The sequence below is a fragment of the Silurus meridionalis genome, chromosome 14, assembly GCF_014805685.1.
Source record: "Silurus meridionalis isolate SWU-2019-XX chromosome 14, ASM1480568v1, whole genome shotgun sequence".
NCBI classification, from domain to species: Eukaryota; Metazoa; Chordata; class Actinopteri; order Siluriformes; family Siluridae; genus Silurus; species Silurus meridionalis.
In genome coordinates this window covers 14,182,648-14,205,366 of record NC_060897.1, presented here as the reverse complement: position 1 = coordinate 14,205,366, position 22,719 = coordinate 14,182,648, and the positions used below count along the sequence as shown (strand labels likewise).

Here is a 22,719-nt window from a genome sequence, read left to right as displayed (position 1 = left end):
ACCTTTCTTTTAGCCCAAAAAGAAACCTGTTTTGGTGCCTGTTTACATATAAATCCATTTTTCATAAATTAAAAAATATATATATTTTGTTATATTCTGCCTGTATAATATCTATTGCCATATTCATTGTAGTTACTCTGACCAATATAACCCATTTATTTCAATACAAACCTGATAAAATGCTTGTAAATAATGTAACATAAAACGAAATTTGTATTTTTTTTAAAAGTGAAAGTCTCTCCTGGAAAATTGCAACAAGTTCTCCAGAATACTCAGTATACCTTGCTGGGATTATTTACTTATAAAACTACTTATATTGCACCAGATATTGACTTTGCTTATTACATCTTATTACTGCTTATTACTGTTTATTGCCATCATCTCTACAGAATTTGCTAACATGCAACTTTCACACAGTTCTGTACTTTGAAATACCCCCTCCACCTTTCTCTGGCTAAACATTGTTTATTGGAAACACATTTACTATCATGTCTCTTGATTTAACAACACCATCAGTTTTCCACGTATATGCTCATCATGTAATACATAACATTGTTATGATGAATGCTTAAATCCTCTACAAATTAAAACACACACACCCACGCACACACACACACACACACACACACACACACACACACACACACACACACACACGCACACATACAGTACACACACACGCACACCACCCACTTCCAGCAGGCAAGCATTTAATAACTGAATGTCTTTCAGATTACAGGAGCACCATCAGTGCTGTCATGCTGTGTTTTCAGAGCTGCTCAAGCTTTGAGTCATCTTAAGACTCTGTATAGAGACCGATAGCATACAGCTCACATAAACAAGTAAGGAGAAATGAACAGATCTGGGAATTCTGCAAGGAATCTGTAGAGGCTATGGACATGTTGAAACTCCATAAAAACAATGCCCTATATGTTTTTTGTCTATCGTGCTATCTGCAAGAGACCGGGAAAATTAGCTAAACAAATTAGTTATGTGGTAAATGCAATTCTGTGATAAACTGGGGGAGCGAGATTCAAACAGCGGTAAAGCGGGGGATTACTGTATACTGTATATACATACACCTTGCTGCTTCTTCTTCGAAGAGATTAAACACCAATTAGCATAATGGAACTGAAATTCATACCGGTAGAAAGAGGTTCAAGTGTATACCTGCAGCTTTATTACTTTGAGAGAAAGAACAATGTGTCATCCTGAATTCATAAAATCGAATCAAATCAAATCAAATTTTATTCATCACATACACATACATACAGGGTACGACATGCGGTGAAATGCTTTATACGACGGTCCGGCATGAGGGGAATAAAATGTGGGAAAAAGAAAAGAAGCAGATAAATAAAGTATAAAAACTATATAAAATAAAATATAAGAATATAAGATATAAAGGATATATAAAGATATGTATGTGAAACACAGAGAAAAATGTATATACAAAATATATATTATACAATGATTGTGTTGGTATGAATCTCAGATTATAGTTATTTTATGAAGTAAAGTATAAATACTAGTGTCAACCTACTAAGCTAGTTTATGGGTATACAGTGCCAATATTGGGCAAACAAATTTAACACATGACCCAAAAAAATTTAATTTCCACGTCACTTAAAAAGAGCAGTGAAATATGCCTTAATTTATGGAATTGGGCAGACACCCAAATGAAAAACAACTGGCAAAAAGGCTATGAATTCTACATCAGTAAGAACATTCTGATACAGGTTAATCAGGACACAGAATAAGAATACCAGCAGTTAGAAATATGTATATTTTTTATGCTAATTTAAAAACTGCTGTACTATGTTCTTTGCTCATGCATCACAATGTATTGCACTGTCTGACTAAAACAGCTACTGTAGTGTATCTAATAATTGCTAAAAGAAACACTGCATTCAGATTGCAAAAGCAAATACATGTTTTATTTTCAGGAAATGTCTTCACGATCTGGCTTATAAAGATAATGAGAATAAAATAAAATAATAAATGTAAATGAAAGAAAGTTAGACTAGGCCAATAGGCAACAGATTAATAATACAGAGCTCAGAAAGACATTCCTGGTCAATTTTTTTAAAATCACACATATAATTAGCAATCAAATTTTCCATGCAGCGACAAACATTACAATAACATCTGATTGAGGAACAGCCATTTTTGCACCATGTGTGGCTGCTCTGATTATTTGATAATAGGACTGACTGATATCAAACTAACCACTTGGAATAATCACTTAAGTTATTCACTTAATATTCTTGATATGTTCCAGTTGAAACAATATTGTCATGGATAGACCAAGCGTCAGAAACCGGGAGTAAAATGGACTGTCTTTTATTTGGTCTACACATGAAAACACAAAAGAGCATGAGATGAGACTGTAGAAAATGTCAAACTTATCTTGAGTGCTTCTCGAAGCCTAGCCAGGTAGTAAACTGTAAATCGGACCGTGAGTGAAGGGGAATAGGGACCTTATAAAGGGGACGGGTAAATGGAGGACAGGTGTAGGTGATTAGTAGAAGGGAGAGGCTGAGTGAGAATGTTGAATGAAGGAGGGAGGTGTGGCTAGTGGCTCACTGACAAATAGTATGTTTGATAGCCACTGTTTTGTTTGTTTGTTTGTTTTCTGTATGGTTTACCCTTTGCGCTGGTTTTATATCTATTTTACAAATCCCATTGGTGCTGTACAATGTGTCTTCTGGGTTATAAGCTATTGCCTCTTGCATTCTCATTAGGAAGACACATTTATATAGAACTGTTTATGTAAATACTCTTCTGGAGTGACCAACAATTTTATGTATTCCAGCACTAATGGAAAAATCAATATCGATATAAACCTAATGAGGTATGGTTGATCAATTCAAGGTGAGGCAACTGTCATACACAACTTTTAGTCTAACATTTTCTTCAGGAATTAACTCTAAGATTAAGATTTTTGATCTAATATATATATATATATATATATCAGAAGCACTGACCTACATTTACAACCTAAATTCTAATATTTGTTCCATTAAATTAGTATAAATTTATTCCCAACAGTAAATTTTCTTTATTTCGTAGTGTTTTTCTTGGCTGCACTGCCTCCAGAACGTGTATGTGAATGTTAGATTTTTTGTCCAATCAGATTTCAGCCTCTATGTTGCCATGTCAATCTAATCTGCACAGGGCCTTCAAAATCAGAACTGCTGGCCTTTTTACCTGTCTCTCTCTATTAAAAATGGGTCTGTTTCTTTAACCAATCAGATTTCAAATTCGCCTCACAGGGCCAGCTAGCTGGCCCAGAATAGCATCAGCATTTTTCCGTCCTCTGATTGGTTGGTCAGAGAGAATCTGTTACAGACAAGTTTGACTGGCAAAACACCTTCAAACATTTCCTGAGCTTTCAAAATGTTGGGTAATTAGGCTACACATTCATGGGGAAAACTGTTGGTCCAGAAGACAATCATTGACACCCTTCACAAGGAGGGTAAGCCACAAATATTCATTGCCAAAGAAGGATGCTCACAGAATGCTGTATACAAGCATGTTAACAGAAAGGGAAGGAAAAAGTGTGGAAGAAAAAAGATGCAGAACCAACCAAGACAACAGCAGCTTTAAGAGGTCAAACTAAATTGATTTAAGAATTTGGATACTTCACAGGGAATGGACTGAGGCTGGGGTCAAGGCATTAAGAGCCACCACACACAGATGTGTCAAGGAATCGCTACAGTTGTCGTATTCCTCTTGTTAAGATGTCTTACCTCGGTTAACAGAAGGAGAACTGGACTGTTGTCCAGTGGTCCAGAGCCTCTTTTCAGACGAGAGTACGGTTTGTATTTTATATGGAAAGAAGTCTGAAGGAAGGATGAAGAAGCTTGTAGCCCAATTTGCTTCAAGTCCTGTGTTGAGTTTCCACAGTCTGAGATGATTTTACGTGCAATGTCATCTGCTGGTGTTGGTCCACTTTGTTTTTTAAAACCAATTTTAGAGTACTTCATGCTTCCTTCTAATGACCAGCTATTTAAAGATGCTGATTTCATTTATCAGCAGGATTTGGCACCTGCCCACACTGCCAAAAGCACCAAAAGTTGTTTAAATGACCATGGTGTTGGTGTGCTTGACTGGCCAGCAAACTCACCAGACCTGAACCCCATAGAGAATCTATGGGCTATTATCAAGAGGAAAATAAGAAACAAGAGACCAAAAATGCAGATGAGCTGAAGACCAATGTCAAAGAAACCTGGGCTTTCATACCACCTCAGCAGTGCCACAGACTGATCACCTCTATCCCATGCCAAATTGAGGCAGTAATTAAAGCAAAAGGAGCCCCAACCAAGTATTGAGTACATATATGGTAAATTAACATTTTTTGAGAAGGCCAACAGTTCCCTAAAAAATTTTTTTTTATTGGTCTTATGAAGTATTAAACATTTTTGAGATTGGGTTTGTGTTAAATGGAAGCCAAAATCATAAAAATTAAAAGAACCAAAGACTTAAACTACTTTAGTCTGTGTGCATAAAATTTAATTAATACACTATATAATATATATATATATATATATATATATATATATATATATATATATATATATATATATATATATATATATATACAGTGCCCTCCACAATTATTGGCACCCTGTTTAAGATGTGGTCGTGGACTTCTAAAATTCTCCTTTTTTAAAACAACATAGAACCCAAATGCAAAAAAAGAGAAAAATCCAACCTTTCATTTAAGTACATTACTTTGGTGGTAAAAAAAATCATACATTTAGAAAAAAAAAACTTGAAATCATGTGTCCCACAATTATTGGCACCCCTAACAATTCCTCTGAAAAATTTTATTGTTTTTTTTTAATATATTTTCTGTAGTTGCTAAGGTTGGTCAGGGTATCTAGGGACTTTTAATTAGTAATTCATGATTTCCTGTTTCCTGGGGTATAAATATGACGTGACACAGAGGCCTAATTCTCTTACCCATTTGTCAACATGGCAAAGACAAGAGAACACACCATTCAAGTAAGGCAGATGTGTGTCGACCTTCATAAGTCAGGCAATGGCTACAAGAAAATAGCCACCGCCTTAACTTGCCGGTATCTACAGTCAGAGGAATCATTAAGAAGTTTAAAACAACTGGAACAGTGACAAACAAGGCTGGAAGAGGTCCCAAGTTTATCTTGCCACAACGCACAGTGAGGAGGATGGTAAGAGAAGTAAAAAAATTTCCCAAGCTCACCGTCACAGAATTGCATCAAAGAGTGGCATCTTGGGGTCACAGAGTCTCCAAAACAACCATCAGACGCTCTCTACATGCCAACAAGCTGTTTGGGAGGCATGCAAGGAAAAGCCTTTTCTCACTAACACTCACAAATGTAAACGTCTGGAGTTTGCTAAGCAGTACTGGGACTTCAACTGGGATCGTGTGCTTTGGTCAGATGAGACTAAGATTGAGCTTTTTGGCAACAAACACTCTAAGTGGGTCTGGCGTAAAACAAAAGATGAGTATGCCGAAAAGCACCTCATGCCCACCGTGAAGTATGGTGGAGGATCTGTGATGCTGTGGGCCTGTTTCTCTTCCAAAGGCCCTGGGAACCTTGTTAGGGTGCATGGCATTATGAACGCTTTGAAGTACCAGGATATTTTAAATAAAAACCTGATGGCCTCTGCCAGAAAGCTGAAGATGGGTCGTCATTGGGTCTTTCAGCAGGATAATGATCCAAAACATGTGGCAAAATCTACACAAAAGTGGTTCAGCAGTCACAAACTCAAGGTCCTCCCATGGCCATCTCAGTCCCCAGACCTCAACCCAATCGAAAACCTGTGGGGCGAGCTAAAGAGAAGAGTGCATAAGAGAGGACCCAGGACACTGGATGATCTAGAAAGATTGTGCAAAGAAGAATGGTCAAAATCCTCTCTCTGTGTTCTCCAATCTTGTGAAATGTTATAGGAGGAGATTAAGTGCTGTCTTGTTGGCAAAAGGAGGTTGTACAAAGTATTAACATCAGGGTGCCAATAATTGTGGCACACATGATTTCAAGTTTTTTTTTTTTTCTAAATGTGTGATTTTTTTACCACCAAAGTAATGTACATAAATAAAAGGTTGGATTTTTCTCTTTTTTTGCATTTGGGTTCTATGTTGTTTTAAAAAAAAGGAGAATTTTTAGAAGTCCACGACCACATCTTAAACAGGGGTGCCAATAATTGTGGAGGGCACTGTATATATATATATATATATATATATATATATATATATATATATATATATATATATATATATATATATATAAAATATAGACTATATATTTTATACAACTACAATTAGCACTAGGGAAGCTTTAAACATACCAAGCCAGATCATGCCCCTGTGTGCTATTGCATTTACTTTGAGTTAATAATTGTGCATATAGAGTATAGGGGCATGTAAACAAATTGCAAAAACACCAATTTGATACAGGTGCCATTGAAGTCTTAGCACTTAAAATAAATATTACAGTTTATTTGTGTGAACTAAATAGACTATTAAACTAAGAAAATTAAGTAATACAGTATAATGCACAACTGTGCAATAGAGTCAGCAAAAAAAAAAGTGTGAATGGCCTTGAGAGCTCTCTGAGGTCCTGATTTATTTATTTTGAAATTACTCTAACTGCATTATTGAAACTGCAAATATAATTTAACAAACTTACCCTTGCAGGTCTTTGACTGACAGTGAGATCTTGAGGTCATGGCCAAGTACATGAAGTGCACTGAGGATATCAGCCCATTGCACCATCTCACCCAACGGCCCTCCTTTTAACACCTTAGGACTGAACACATCTCCAGACTCCTCTGTAAGAAAGCCCACATGTACCAGCACCTGGGAAAGATGAACAAATAATAAAATAAAATAAAATTGTTATCAGACTGATGCTTTTTAATCCTATATAGACTGTGTTGTATATGTTTAAATAGCATCAGTCTGATAAGATTGTTTTTTCTATTTGTCTATTTTTTTTCCTGGTACGGAACTGAAAAATGACAAAAGGTTTAAAGGTTTGACAGAGCAGCAGCATTTTTGACATTTACACTTATTTCAGGTAAATATTCTGTTTAGTATTTTTGTCTATAGAAATATCTCAGTATGAACTTGAGATGAAAAACATTACAGGCCTGTCAGAAAAGATACCCAACTTCTATTGATGTCACAAAACTGTGGCTGTTTTTCCCTTTCAGGAACATCAACAACACTTTGGTAAAGTCTCTGCGTGTCCATCCATCCTTTCTCCACACAGGAAGTTCCTAAAGTTTGCTTTCGGAGCCGAAGCTTATCAATATCTGATCCTTCCGCTCTGCCTTGCACTTTTACAAAGTGTATGAATGAGCCTCTGACCCCGCTGAGACTCCAGGGCATTTTTAGGTCATGAGTGGCTTGTTCGCTCAAGGTCTATGAAGGGAGCTCCATCTCACATGGCACATCAACTGCCTGGAGTTTCCCTTCAGGAACTCGAGCTGCGTCGAAACGCTATGGGAACGCCCCTGTGAGCCGTGACGTCATAGACAGGCGCCGTCACGTAAACCAGGAAGCTACAAGATGGCTGTGCAGTGGTAGCGACATTAGCTTCTGCAAAGAGAGAAGGTAAGCGCCGCAGGGATGCAGGGAGTGTGGCACAGAGACGCAGTGTCTCGTTTCCTCGGGGAACTAGGGTTACGTTTGTAACCTAGAGACAATGCTAGCTGTGTTTCTGGCCCTGAAGCACTTTCTCCCAGACCTGAGAGACCACCACATGTTTATCCGTATGGGCAACACATTGGTGGCCTCCTACAAAAACCATCAGGGCCTGCGATCTCACCCACTATACAGGCTGGCACATTAGATCCTCCTGTGGGAGCAACATATATCCCAGTGTGCTTAAACCAGAGACCAGATGCCCTGTCAAGCCAAGGGCCGAGCCCCGGGAAATGGAGGCTTCACCCAGATATGGTGAAGCCTCCATTGGTGCCTCCATATGGTGAAGCAGATATGGTGAAGCAGATATCGAGAAAGTTTTACCTGCTCCTGGGAGCTCTGGATAAAGTTCGCTGGATTGAAGTCAGTCTCCACCTGGTGGCCCTGTGTTGGCCGGGCAGACCATGGTTTGCTGATCTGGTAGCCCTTCTCGAGCAAACTCATTGGGAGATTCCTCGAGGAGGGATCTTCTCTCACAGACAGGGGGCACTGTGGTTCACCCCCACCCGGACTTATGGAGACTGTGGCTGTGGCACCTGAGGGGGCTTGAGTTTCTGAAAGGGAATGTCTCTAGGTTACGTACAAAACTCGGGTTTGCATCTCCAGGCCACACTCCTTGCAACCTGGCAGCGTTTACTTCCATTTTAGAAGCTAGCGTCGGCTCCACTGCATGTGCATTTATAGCATCCTGGTTGTGGTCTTTCCATTGGACAGATTTCACACGTGATTCAGAGCATGGACATGCGGAGGCGTTCCCAAAGCATTGGTGATGCAGCGTCTTGTTCCTTCAGGGAACCAGGGTTATGTACGTGACCTAGAGACGTTTCTATTTAGGTTTTTCAAACACAGTGCAGATAAAAAAACTATTGTTTTGTTGCTATAATATACAACAGATTTTTTTTCTACAGAACACTGTTTTCAGCTTTCCCTCTTGGTTTATGTCAGCAGTTCATCCTGTGACCCATTTATCACAGCACTTTGTCATTTCCAAGTGTAAGGAAAGAAAGGGCTCCATTATTCACAGCTACTATTATTGTCAAAGGCTGTAATGTACCGTGACCCAGACTGAAATCTAATATGATGGAAGAAGATGGCTTGGGTGGTAAATAGTGCAACATTTTTTTTACTTGATAATAAAACGTTTGCAATAAACTCCATCTCCCATAATGCTGCATCAAAACGATTGTCGGCAGCAGTGCAAGCCAGAGTTCGCACTTAGCCAAAGATGCTATAAAACACATGTCTTCTCACTGCACCATCCATGTACCATCTTCCTTGTCATACAAAGTTCCAAGTCAAAGCAAAATACTGTTCTAAACTACTTTTGGTTCAATAAAATGTCTTAATTATGTGTTTATGTTAATCTGAATTTGGATTGTCATGTCTGTAAATTACATGTCAAGGTTTGTAATTATATCAGAGCTGTTATACCCCATTACAGATTTGATTATAATGTAATCAAACAAAAAAATTTGTTGAAATGCAATATTTCTACAAATCTTTGCCAAATTCTAGTCCAGGTTATCTACACTTTCTTGAAACGTGTTTATAGTCACTGTTGTTCTGGTTAGTTTTCTATGATTCTATGCACATCCCTCTAACAAAGACAGTTACTTTGGCATATTGTGGGCAGTTAATAAACTAAACAATAAAAGAAATAAAATATAGTCCCCACTTCCCAGCTACTCTGTGATATGACACTCTCGAGCCTTATTATACATATTAATCTAACCAACAAACCTATTATTCATATAAATCTAGAATTTACAAGTGTAAATTTACAGAGCACTGAAGTTATGGAAAATTTATCAACAGCTTCTGATTCAAGAGATCACCCATGCTGTGGTACAATTATTGTAATGAACACACATTCTCTTTTTAAAGGGAAAAAATGGCTTCCTCTTTTCCTCATGTAGCTTATGCCACATGTATGCTGTTTAAAATTCCAGCACCACCAATGTAAAAGACCTTACTGCATCAATGATGTGGTTTGTTACACATAATGTTTGACACATCTGCATTATATCCTTGTTTTCTTTATTGCGTTATATTCTTACTTAGTCTGTTATTCTAATGCTATTGTTATTCTACTAAACTTTCTTTCTGCTTCTCCCGTTAGGGGTCGCCACAGCGGATCATCCGCATGTTTGATTTGGCACGTTTTTACGCTGGATGCCCTTCCTAACGCAATCCTCCCCATTTATCCAGGCTTGGGACCGGCACTAGTGGCTGGGGTTGGTTCCCTGACTGGGGATCGAACCCGGGCCGCAGCGGTGAGAGCGCCGCATCCTAACCACTAGACCACCAGGGGACCTGCTATTGTTATTCTACTAATATTTAATAAAACGTTTGTTTCACAGTTTTGTAATAATGTATTCAGATTGCTTGCATACTTTTCTATCTATATTGTTAATTCTAACTGTCCATCAACTTCAACATTAATTTATTAATATCACACAAAAAAAAAATCAACTTTGCTACCCAAAGTTCACAAAATCCCAATTTCCTTCAAAAGTCAGAATAAAAAATTCTCTTCAATTGAGACCGAAAAACCTCTATGGAAGCCTGCCGAAATAAAGGGGAGAACATTTTATCCAGAATTCATAATTTCCTTGTTCACTGTTTAATTTGTACCTTATAAAGATCATATGTTTCCTACAGCATGCCAAAGTGCACCTAATATTTGAAACCCCCTTGTTTCCCTATGTGAAAATTTGTCTGTGCATTGTGAATCAGGGCATTAGTTATCAGCTAAGAAAGCTTGAAGAAAATGTTCCCTATTCAAATCTTAACGATTATGGAGGACATGTGCAGGGTGTTTGGATACTGATGCAGCATAAATAGAAGGCATCAGAAATGTGAATGAAACTGGGCTGCACCATGCAGGGTTTTAGTCTATCACTTGAGCCCAGAGGAATATATCCCACTGCAACTTCAAATAAGAATTGAAATTGAACAAGAACACCAAAAATGATATTTCTCTGCAACACAACCCAGTGCTGCATTCAGAGATAAGTCATTTATCTTCAGCGTACAGAATGAAATGTAATTTTTCTGAATGAGTTGTAAGCCTGGAGTGGTTTAGGCAGATTCTTAAACACACCACACATTTTATACATTGGCTATGGCTAACATTCAAAAACCTGTATAATACACATATTTTCAAGGATATTTATATTATAGGTTCTCCGCACTATAACCTAACACAGCTTGAAAACCCAAATGCATCGCCTTTACAATTTTCAGTAGTGAAAATTCTGAAACCTGAAGGCTTCAGTATGAATCCCTCCATCTGAGAAAATGTTCCAAAGCCAATACTGCCAGTCTCTCTTCTCCTTCCCCCAGGCAGTCAGCTTCCACAACACCCCAACTGAACTAAACATGTGAAGTCTAAACCCCCTCACACCATGCTCACTAGCACTATCATTTTATTAGACTGCAATATCTGATGGACTGCACTACCACTTTGGTTTAAATCCTATGGTTATTTATCAGTATCCTTTATTTGCTGCCACAGTTTCACTCTGCTTTGTTATAGGTATGCCTCTTGGCCTCCAGACTATGGTATGGTATGTACAATATAAGAAGAAGCACAAAATAATTGTATATACCTATTTGTGTTCTGTTTGCATATAATCAAACAATAGGAATGCTAACATTTTACCATTTTATTTTTTATTTTTTGGCAAAACTTTTTTTCCTTTATATTTCAATTCCTTCCAGTGTCTCCAATATATAGAATTTGCATTTGAGCTGTATTACTCAATACCATTATAATTACAATTCAGGTCTGGAAATTACAATAGTGGGTTCCAAATAAATATTTTTGTATCGGATGCCCATAGAGGCAGTTGGGCAAAAATCCAACTCATAAACAATGAAAAAAATTCTTCATATCTCTTTTTTTTTTAAACAATGAAATACTATTTACCTATTTTGAGTAAGTTGAGTAAGTAAATTACTATTGCTATTTGACATATGTTAGATAATTCTAAATTGCTTTTTGGATGTTTTACAAAACTGTCTCAATTAGCTTAATATAGTTATTATTGCAAAAAGCACTTATAGAGGGCCACTGGGATAAGAATCAAACTGCCTCATGCAATTGCAGAAAATGTAATGGCAGTGTTGCCAAATTAGGGTTTAAAAATATTCTGTAGGTGCCAACATCTAATTTTACCACAAATAATCAGAATCAAATCTAAATAATTTCAGAAAAAAAAAAGTAGTAAGGATAAAGATATGGTTAAAACTTGAAAATAAGATGGTAAGACTGTAAAAATAAAGAGGCATAATTAATTAATTCTAATTTGCACATTAGATCCACAAGGGTGAAATGTATACTTTAGCTGTGTTTGTGCATCCAACATGAGTTGATCTTGTAATTTCAAAGCATTTAATAAAACCAAACACAGAGCTAAAGAATCAAAGCTAAGAATCGAACCCAGGTTAATGGTATTCAGCAACAGATACTTTAGTGCGGCACTATTTTAATTTTAGGCAAATAATAATAATAAAAAAATGTTAGAATTCTTATCAATACAAACATCCTCATAGGAATTCATAATGTAATTGGTTCACATGAATAACTATGCAAAATGATTGCTATCAATCTACATAATACAAACAATAATAATTTGTAACATTTATATGTTTATTTTAAGCAATTAAGTAAAATAAATTAAATAAAGACAAGTTTTGTTCATGGTTTAAAATTTTATGTAAACTATACAATATGTCTTGCAAAGTTGAAGACTGCCCTGATGTGAATAAGTAAGTCACCTTCTTCTGTTGCCTCTGCTGGCTGCTCAGACGCTCATCTAGTCTGCGAGCAGCTGCAGCCCACTGCACTGCCAGCCTACGTATCCGCCTCCTCATAAAGCTAAGAGACTCTTTTCCTGATCCGATCTGCTCTAGAAGACGACCCATATCAGCACGAACAATTGCCTAGAGGGATACACATTAAGATTTGTTTATTAGATGTGTTAAAAACAACAGAAATTGACCAGAGTGCTATATACTGTAGTTAGGTCAGGGCGTACATAAAAAACAATACACTGTGAATGAATCAAAGCTACATAAGAATAACAAAAGTAAGGTATAATATTATATATATATATATATATATATATATATATATATATATATATATATATATATATATATATATATATATATATATATTAGGCTTAGTAAATAGAAATAGACAAAGTACATGAATAATTTAATGTTTTCCTTCATAAATACTGGTGTAATTATATATATATATATATATATATATATATATATATATATATATATATATATATATATATATATATATATATATATAAGATTTTTCCTTATTCTTGTTATTTTTATATGGCTTACAATCATTCATAGTGTCTTGCATAGATATATACATAAATCAGCTCTCAATCAATCAATAATCGCATGATTGTCATGAGTTAATTTCATCGCACATTTTTTTATCCATTCTAAATGTACCTTTTATTATTAAAAGTTTTTAATACTCTAATCATCATGGACAAATATGGATGCTTCATGCAAATGTATGTTTGTTAATAGTAAAACCATACTCAACATAGAGCATAAAGACTAAATATATTTTTAAAGGTTTTAAAGTAATTATGGTGTTTTATATTATGTAAATCAGTAGGACACCAAACAGAACTTTTGCTATGTTTCCACGGATGGTTTTAATTGCCAGATATGTGCATCATGGTGGATTTTGGTGCTTGATTGGAGACTTGGCACATCAATTAAACAAATGTATAATGATTAAAAAATATTTTTAATAGAGTTTCTTTTTTATATTCGAAGAATAAAAGAAAGGATGTTGTAAATAAATGTGTGTTGAGTTTAAAAATTAATTTTGCCTCATATATTTATTTATTTATATCTTTTAATAAAAAATAGATGCTGCATTAATCGCGAGTTAATAAAATCAGTGTCGTCAAAATGAATTTGTTTTACTGCGTTACTAATGCATGAGTTTTGACATCCCTAATGTATATATACAGTGGGGCAAAAAAGTATTTAGTCAGCCACCAATTGTGCAAGTTCTCCCACTTAAAAAAGATGAAAGAGGCCTGTAATTCTCATCATAGGTAAACTTCAACTATGAGAGACAAAATAAGAAAAAAAATCCAGAAAATCACATTGTCTGATTTTTAAAGAATTTATATGCAAATGATGGTGGAAAATAAGTATTTGGTCACCTACAAAAAAACAAGATTTCTGGCTCTCACAGACCTGTAACTTCTTCTTTAAGAGGCTCCTCTGTCCTCCACTTGTTACCTGTATTAATGGCACCTGTTTGAACTCGTTATCAGTATAAAAGACACCTGTCCACAACCTCAAACAGTCAGACTCCAAACTCCACTATGGCCAAGACCAAAGAGCTGTCAAAGGACACCAGAAACAAAATTGTAGACCTGCACCAGGCTGGGAAGACTAAATCTGCAGTAGGTAAGCAACTTGGTGTGAAGAAATCAACTGTGGGAGCAATTATTAGAAAATGGAAGACATACAAGACCACTGATAATCTCCCTCGATCTGGGGCTCCATGCAAGATCTCACCCTGTGGGGTCAAAATGATCACAAGAACGGTGAGCAAAAATCCCAAAACCACACGGGGGGACCTACTGAATGACCTGCAGAGAGCTGGGACCAAAATAACAAAGGCTACCATCAGTAGCACACTACGCCGCCAGGGACTCAAATCCTGCAGTGCCAGACGTGTCCCCCTGCTTAAGCCAGTACATGTCTGCATTTGGATGATCCAGAAGAGGATTGGGAGAATGTCATATCATCAGATGAAACCAAAATAGAACTTTTTAGTAAAAACTCAGCTTGTCGTGCTTGGAGGAGAAAGAATGCTAAGTTGCATCCAAATAACACCATACCCACTGTGAAGCATGGGGGTGGAAACATAACGCTTTGGGGCTGTTTTTTCTGCAAAGGGACCAGGACGACTGATCTGTGTAAAGGAAAGAATGAATGGGGCCATGTATCATGAGACTTTGAGTGAAAACCTCCTTCCATCAGCAAGGGCATTTAAGATGAAACATGGCTGGGTCTTTCAGCATGACAATGATCCCAAACACACCGCCCAGGCAACGAAGGAGTGGCTTTGTAAGAAGCATTTCAAGGTCCTGGAGTGGCCTAGCCAGTCTCCAGATCTCGACCCCATAGAAAATCTTCGGAGGGAGTTGAAAATCTGTGTTGCCCAGCATATGGCAGAATAGGCCAAACTACCAGCAACAGTGTATAAAAACCTTGTGGAGACTTACAGAAAAGGTTTGATCTCTGTCATTGCCAACACAGGGTGTATAACAAAGTATTGAGATGAACTTTTGTTATTAAACAAATACTTATTTTCCACCATAATTTGAAAATAAATTGTTAAAAAATCAGACAATGTGATTTTCTGGACTATTTTTTTTCCCATTTTGTCTCTCATAGTTGAAGTGTACCTAAGATGAAAATTACAGGCCTTTTTAAGTGAGAGAACTTGCACAATTGGTGGCTGACTAAATACCGTAATTTACGGACTATAAAGCGCACCCATATATAAGCCGCACCCACTGAATTTTACAAATATTTTTATTTTTAACATAAATAAGTCGCACCTGTCTATAAGCCGCAGTCTACACTAATGTACTTCACACAGGCTTTAATGAAAGACACGTTACACGCGGTGTAACGGGTGAAATATGTTGCGCTTCTATTAGGAGCATAGCGGTATTTTGGCAATAGCATGCACTGCATTCTCCCGGTATTACTGCGTGTGTGTGCGTGTGAGACTGCTTATATAAGTGTGCGCTTTATAGTCCGGAAATTACGGTATATATATATATATAAGTTTGACTCTTGTCAAACTTGACTCTTGTCAAATCCTTACGCTTGCCCATTTTTTCTGCTTTTGCTTTTGAGGACAAAAGTTCACTTCCGAAGTGGGTATTATCCCACCCGAAATGGGAATTATCCCACAGACTAACAGGTGCCATGTTAAAGAGATAAATAGTGTCATTCATTTACCAGTCATAATGTTATAATGACAAAATAAATACAGTATTTCTATATTTGTTCATTGATAGCGACTCAACGCACTTTGCTAAATGCTGTAAATGTAAATATATAAATATATATATATATATATATATATATATATATATATATATATATATATATATATATATATATATATATATAACAAATACACAGAAACACGGTGCACAAATAAAAATAAATACAATATACTATACTATACTATATTTTTAAGAATAGCAGATTGATTTAATTTATTTTAAATACACTCATTTGTCACTCATATGTCAGAAAGTCAATAATTTTGGCACCTTTTTCTACCAAAAAAAAAGTAGAATTAGGATTAGAACAGGGATAAACCTATTGCTTGACTTGATAACCTGAGTTATTGTATGCTGCATTTTATCTATATGAAGAGTGGCAATAATTTTGGAAGACACTGTATATGCTCTGTTTTATATCGGAATGCAAGGCATACTTTAACTACAGTGGAGCATAAGAGAGTCAGGTGTATGAGCAATGCACAAGCCAGTGAATCACCACAGCTGCAAAAATGTTCTGCTTGTAAGATTACTGTTCGAACAGCCTTCTCTGACTGTCCTAGTTTCACTATACTGTAAACAACGTAGGCTGTACAAAGTGCCTAACTCACACGTTTATTCCCGAGACACTCTGCAGTGCAGTGTGGCATAAGATTAATCATTTTCTGAATCATTATTCATAAAGGGGCATATTCAGGGTTGATGTAAGTGCACATCGTAAGGATTTAATGCCGAAAGTGCATACATCAATATTTAGACCTCAACTGTAACGCCACACTTAAAAATTATTAAAAAGTTGTACAAGAGTTATGAACAAAAGGTGAAGTTTGCTTTCAAGAGAGGAGCATATCAGCGATCTGAATTTCAATGTCATATATAATGTCAGCTTGAGCAAGAAGTCTCGTTAAGTGTAGCGCCAGTGCATGATAATTTTAACCTATACTCAGACCAATTAGATCAATATTAAACACACACTATAAATAATAACCCAATATGCATTTAGCATGCATGAAAAGATTTTCAAAAACATTTTTCCTCCTTAAATAGAAGACATCAGAGCATCTTAAACCAGAATCTTAATCAGATTCGCTGCCTAATTCAAAGATCAGTGTTTTTTTTGCATGTAATTATAAACACGTATTGCTACATAAGTGCTTGGTCAGCTTATCCTTGAAACTTTCAACATTATTTGTAAATCAGCAAATCAGCAAATTTTATTTTTTAGCAAATTAAAACAAACAAAAATTGACATGCTGAATCTGGTACTATATTTTATAAAAATGAACAGGGTGGAATACATTTGGTTCACAAGTCCCTGTGATTAATATGCTTATCATTAGTACTAGGATTATTAAAGGATTGATATAGCAACAACATACATGCATGTAGGACGTTTTGGAGGTGAGGGAGGGAGGTGAGAGCTTTTTTAATATTTCACTTGACATCAACTAAAAAGAAAACTTTTTTTTAGGCTTAAAGGCAAGTGCTTATGTTAATTGCAGTGGTCTAGATGTTATTAAAAATCCCTGTTTTGAATGTTTCTACTTGAGACCCATCTGAAAACAATGAGGCATAAACTAAACACAGGTGATTTGCATAATCTGAAATTAAAAGCACAGAAAATAGACTTCAGCATGTACATAGACAATGTTTAAAATCCATGAAAATGTTCCTGCATAAATACTGGTGTATCTTTTAGACATTAACTGCAGACTATGAATAACAATCAAAATAAAACAAAACTGTACTTTACTGTAATCTTTATGATAAATACAGTTGAGAATACTATAAATCTATGTATAATGTATAAAATATATACATACATTTTTAATGGCTTTTACTCTTTTTCTCCCAAGCTTTCTTTTGAACCACTCAAACATTTTCCCCAGCAGTTCTTCTACCTAGCTATCTATGTATTTACCTATCCATGTATTCATCCATCCATTATAAAGAGTATAAATAAATATTTCCAAAGCATCCATATTTATAAACACTACAAATATGGAATTTAACTTGCAGTAAAGGTAATTCTCTTCTGAAAATATTATTCAGCACTTTGCATTCACTGTTTCACTCCATTCTCAATTGCATGCAAATAGAACTCTCGTCTATCTAATGTCCATACACACATGCAAATCAGCACTTACTCTAAATACATTTTATAATAAAACTAGTAGAAAAAGCAAAAGTGGTTGCTTTTATTATATTGTAGTACAGGGACATCTTAAAGAATATGTCTGCGCTAAATATATACTCAGTGTTAAATGTCTGTCTGAATGCAAGAAAATACTTTGTTTACAGTCCATTAAAATTGACAGACATAAATATTATACTTAAGCCATCTCCTAGCAGATTCTTAGAGAAAACTGGTACTATTCTCTCACATGTGTCTTAGGTGTGTTGCTGATGATAGGATTGTAGGATGGTATGCTCTGATTCCTCCAGGCAAGCAAAGGACAGAACCACTCCACCTCACTCAGGTAGATGAGAAAGGAGCAGTCAGAGCCATCAACTCCGTAGAAGGAGTAACAGGGGTCTGATGTCCATCTGGCCCTCATCCACTAGAATAAACAAGTGGGAAAATGACAGGCAACGGACCATTACAGGAAGCGGAAGAAAATTCTGTTAGCAATTCAGAGATATTCAATCTTCATTGAAATCAAGTAATGCAAACAGAAATGTGGCTGGACAAGATGCAAGTCTGACAAAAAAGTATTTTGGATTCCATAGTTTACTATTGTCAGTTAATTACAGTCGAACCCACTTATCTCGACCTTGGTTAACTCGCCAACCCTATTAAGTCGACGTTTTTGAAGTGGAACCGCCAAATTCTCGCTTTGTCTTAGCATTTTTTAATCAGTTATGTCGATTTTTTATGTCGTCGAACCCTAATATCTCGAGCACAAGGGGGGGCAAATTTGCCACTTAACGTAGGTTATGTCAGAAATCCCCCTGCCACGCCCCCTTTGGTGGCGGCATTCGCCGAAGTACCCTGCTTCTTCTCCCGTGCGTGCCCCGCCCACACGGAGCTCGTCGCAGTCATGCTGATCACACACCTGACTCTCATTCACTCACTCATCCCATCTCCTATGTGTATGTGTTGGTTCATGATGGTCTGTGTAATTGCGTATACGTATCCCGCTATGTACCCTTCTTCTCGGACTCCGCATTCTCTTAACAGCACCCCTGATTACTCCGATCCTGCTGTTTTCCATGTTCACGCTGTCTGCACCACGTTTATCTGTTGCTGCCCAGCGCTTTCCATAGCGCAGATCCGTGGATTCTCTACACAAACTGTCTCTGCTTTCACAGAACTTCGTGGACAGTGCTCCCAGAGTGCACCACTGGATATTACTGCTTCGCTACAAGTATTGGTGGATTATCTCCTGAGTATTCTCAATAAACTTTCTTTGCGTTTACTTCAGCTTCCGCCTCCTTATCCGCATTACAGGTTATCTCGATCCGCATGACCAATTAAACAAATCGCGGCAACGCTGTTGTGTAAAAAAACCTCCAAAAACATGTGCATGCACATTCTCATTTAAAAGCGCACATCATGTACATAAAGAAATTTCAAGCACGTTAATGTATTGCCGCCATATTGGTTATCGTTTATCTCGATCATCGGTTATCCTGACGCTTTTTGGCGTCCCCTAGGCCGGCGACATAACCGGGTTCCACTGTAAAATTAAATATAAATGGCATTTAGCATTTTCTAGCTAAAAATATGCAAATAGATAAGCTAACATGTTACCATCGATTTGCTTGAATTAGGCAACCAACCAAGTTCAATTTCAAAGCAGCTTTACAGATAAGAGTTACCATTAAAGTTCTGAATGAGCCAGACAAAGATGAAGGCAGTGTAAATCTAAACGATACTACAATACAGTCATTGAGCCATAGAGCATGTTACCGAGCGGTCTTGATTAATCAGCACCTACAAGTTGATATTCTTAACTTAAGCATTGTTACACTTATTTTCAGTAATCTCTTTGTCATGGTCACTGCCATTGTGTGAAGCAAAAATACACCATGGATTGAATGCCCGATTATCATTTGTTTGCAGTAAGAACAATCAAATGAACCGAGATAGGAATCAACTTACATCAACTTTACTTGCACAGTCTGGGTAACCAGGATCTTTTGGGATTTCACACTGCCCTGCTGTTCCATCTCTCCCTTTTCATATAAAAAAGACAGACAGAATTAATTTGACATTACATTTCCCTAAGGAAACTGTATGAAAAATGGTTATTAAATGGGATCAATTTAATGAGGCATGAGAAGACTAAATCTTCACCTTATCTACCTTCCTGGTTTTCATCTTTTGGTTTTAAAATGTCACATTCATCTCCTATTGTTTGCATTGCTGTGCATTGGTATGCCAGTGGGCGCAGTTAAAATGCATCTCTGATGAACAAAGTTTATCCCACTGTGCTCTGACGCAGTGGGGGAAACAGGAAATTGGCAACATCCCCTTGCCTTGATTATTAAAAAACCTCTGTGCTGTGTGAAACTGAGTCCTGCTCAGCTTAATTAGAAGCAGGGCTGTTCTTTATTCAACAGGCCACCAAGCTCCAATGAGCATGACCACACACAAAGGGATTATGTGCCGTTCTGTTTGATTACAGTAATGATCCCGGCAGTAGTAACAATGGGCGAAATATTTCTGCAGACTGCAAAAAGAATCTCTGCTGAAAAGGATGACACCATAGAGGTAAATAAATATGAAGTCACAATCAACATAAATGCCATACATTTTACAGCAAAAGAGTGAATGATCCAGTCGACAAAAGAGGTATCAATTGAAAACTACATCTATACTTAAGTTTAATTAAGAGGAGAGCCCGATAAAGACAGACTAAAGTATTTCTAATGATTTAGAAATTATTTAGAATAAAGGTATATTAAAATGTATTATTATATGCACCTGTGGCACCATTTTTACTCTTCTGCAGGATCTGCTCCACACGCACAGCCATTTCAGACACATTCTGGGCAATGGCCTGAATCCGTTCCACAAGTCCCATCGGCTGAAACCTAGGCACACACACATACACACACACACTCCTAAAATATGGAAAACCAATTATCTTTGAGCTTTTTGCTTATTTAAAATGAAGTTCAGCTTCTTTAATTTATTTTTTTTTTTTTTTTACACACAACAGACATTACTCACAGAAAAAAGCAGCTGCAGGTTGAACACATTTAATGATGTATTAACAAATATGCATTGAAGACACTGTTGCAAACCATTGTATGTCTCTTGACAGACCTCAAAAAATTAATCAAACACAAATTTTTATGCTATGTTTGTGGGACATTTCCAACACTTCTATACATACCATTCACATTAAACATGCCACAGTGCCCTAAAAGGTGAGCAATTAGTAGACTATCAAACTCTATTAAAGATCTGAGAAGAAAAAGAACCCTCTAAGGTCTAAAAAAGACAGTAAATGTAAAGATGAAAAAAATGTAGGATTTAGACTTAATTTATTCTGAGTTTGCTGCTAATCAGGGATAAATGCTTATGGAAATGTAATCTACTTGTTTACTTTTGATATAATGAGCATGGGAATGGATGCAAGTGCAGGTAAAATGGTTACCTTACAGGAACTCAAGCTGCGTCAACAACGCTTTGGGAACGCTTCCGCTTTGTCTAAATCAGTTGTGTAATCTGTTTAATGGAAAGCGCTGCGTCAGTGGCAGGGCGACGTCACTACTGGGGAAGCTATAAAAGCACATGGAGTGAAGCCGGCTCTAGGTGTACCAGAGGTCAGTCTCGAGAAACTGATACCCTTAATAGTCTACCTGGCAGCCTAGGAAGCTCTGCCAGACATGTCTCGGTGGGTCCTGTGGACTGTGGACAGAGGCTATACGATTCAGTTCAGGTTCGCTCTAGTTCGATGGGGTACATTCCACTCTGGTGGGATCCAAACAGGCTCTGGTCATGGAACAAGAGGTAAACACTCTCCTGAGGAAGGAGGCCATTTAGGTGGTCCCTCCATCAGACAAAGAGTCCAGGTTCTACAGCTGGTACTTCATAGTTCCCAAAAACAGCGGCAGGTGGCATCCAATTCTAGATCTACGTTACCTAAACCGCTCACTAATGAAGCTCAGGTTTAAGATGCTGACCCTCAAGCAGGTTGTGTCTTAAATAAGAGCCGAGGACTGGTTTGTCACTGTAGATCTAAAGGATGCATATTTTATATATCCAACCTTCCTTCACACAGAAAGTTCCTGTGGTTTGCTTCAGGGCCGAAGCTTACCAATATTGGGTCCTTTCATTTGGTCCCTCTAGGGCGGGACGCCATGGCTCAGGTGTGGCTGAGGCTACACCTGTTTGCCTTTCCCCTGTCGCGGAGTTCTGTAGAAAGTTTGCCGGGATGGAGTTTGTCTCCTCCTGGTTGCCCCACAGTGGCCGGGCAGACCATGGTTTGTGGACCTGGTAACCCTTCTCGAACACCCTCCCTGGGAGACTCCCTAGGGGATCTCCTCTCCCAGGCAGGAGGCACAATAGTTCACCCCCACCCAGAGTTGTGAAGACTGCAGCTTTGAGATTCTGGTCTCTCCACCAAGGTGGTAGAGACCATTCTCCAATCCAGAGAAGATTGTATGCTGCTAGCTGGCGCCTGTTCAAGGTGCAATCAGCACCAATTGGTCCAGTTGCCCGGTTGGTTCAGTGCTGGAGAACAGTTCACCAAAGGGTTGGCTCTGTCCACCCTGAAATTCTACGTGTCCACTGTTTCACCATATCATGCACCCCTGGTGGGGCAATTACTGGTGCGACCTAGATTGCCTGTGTGGGACTTGGCCGTTGTTTTGGAGGCTCTATCTGTGCCTCCCTTCAAGCCATTGGCTGAGGCATCCTCGAGGTTCCTTACAGTCAAAACTGTGTTCCTCCTAGCCATTTCCTCTCTTAAGAGA

General features: G+C 37.5%; 1 protein-coding gene across 2 annotated transcripts in view; it reads right to left on the bottom strand.

The window, feature by feature from the left end:
• LOC124396311 (alpha-1,6-mannosylglycoprotein 6-beta-N-acetylglucosaminyltransferase B-like) overlaps positions 1–22,719 on the bottom strand; it is a 116,391-nt gene that overhangs the window by 42,168 nt on the left and 51,504 nt on the right. For both annotated transcript variants that reach the window (XM_046865394.1, XM_046865395.1), the window contains exons 4-8: positions 20,720–20,829; positions 19,895–19,968; positions 18,174–18,350; positions 12,479–12,643; positions 6,678–6,847 (exon numbers count right to left, since the gene is read on the bottom strand). In XM_046865394.1, the coding sequence (XP_046721350.1) occupies positions 6,678–6,847; positions 12,479–12,643; positions 18,174–18,350; positions 19,895–19,968; positions 20,720–20,829 (696 nt within the window). The remainder of the gene's footprint in view (positions 1–6,677; positions 6,848–12,478; positions 12,644–18,173; positions 18,351–19,894; positions 19,969–20,719; positions 20,830–22,719) is intronic.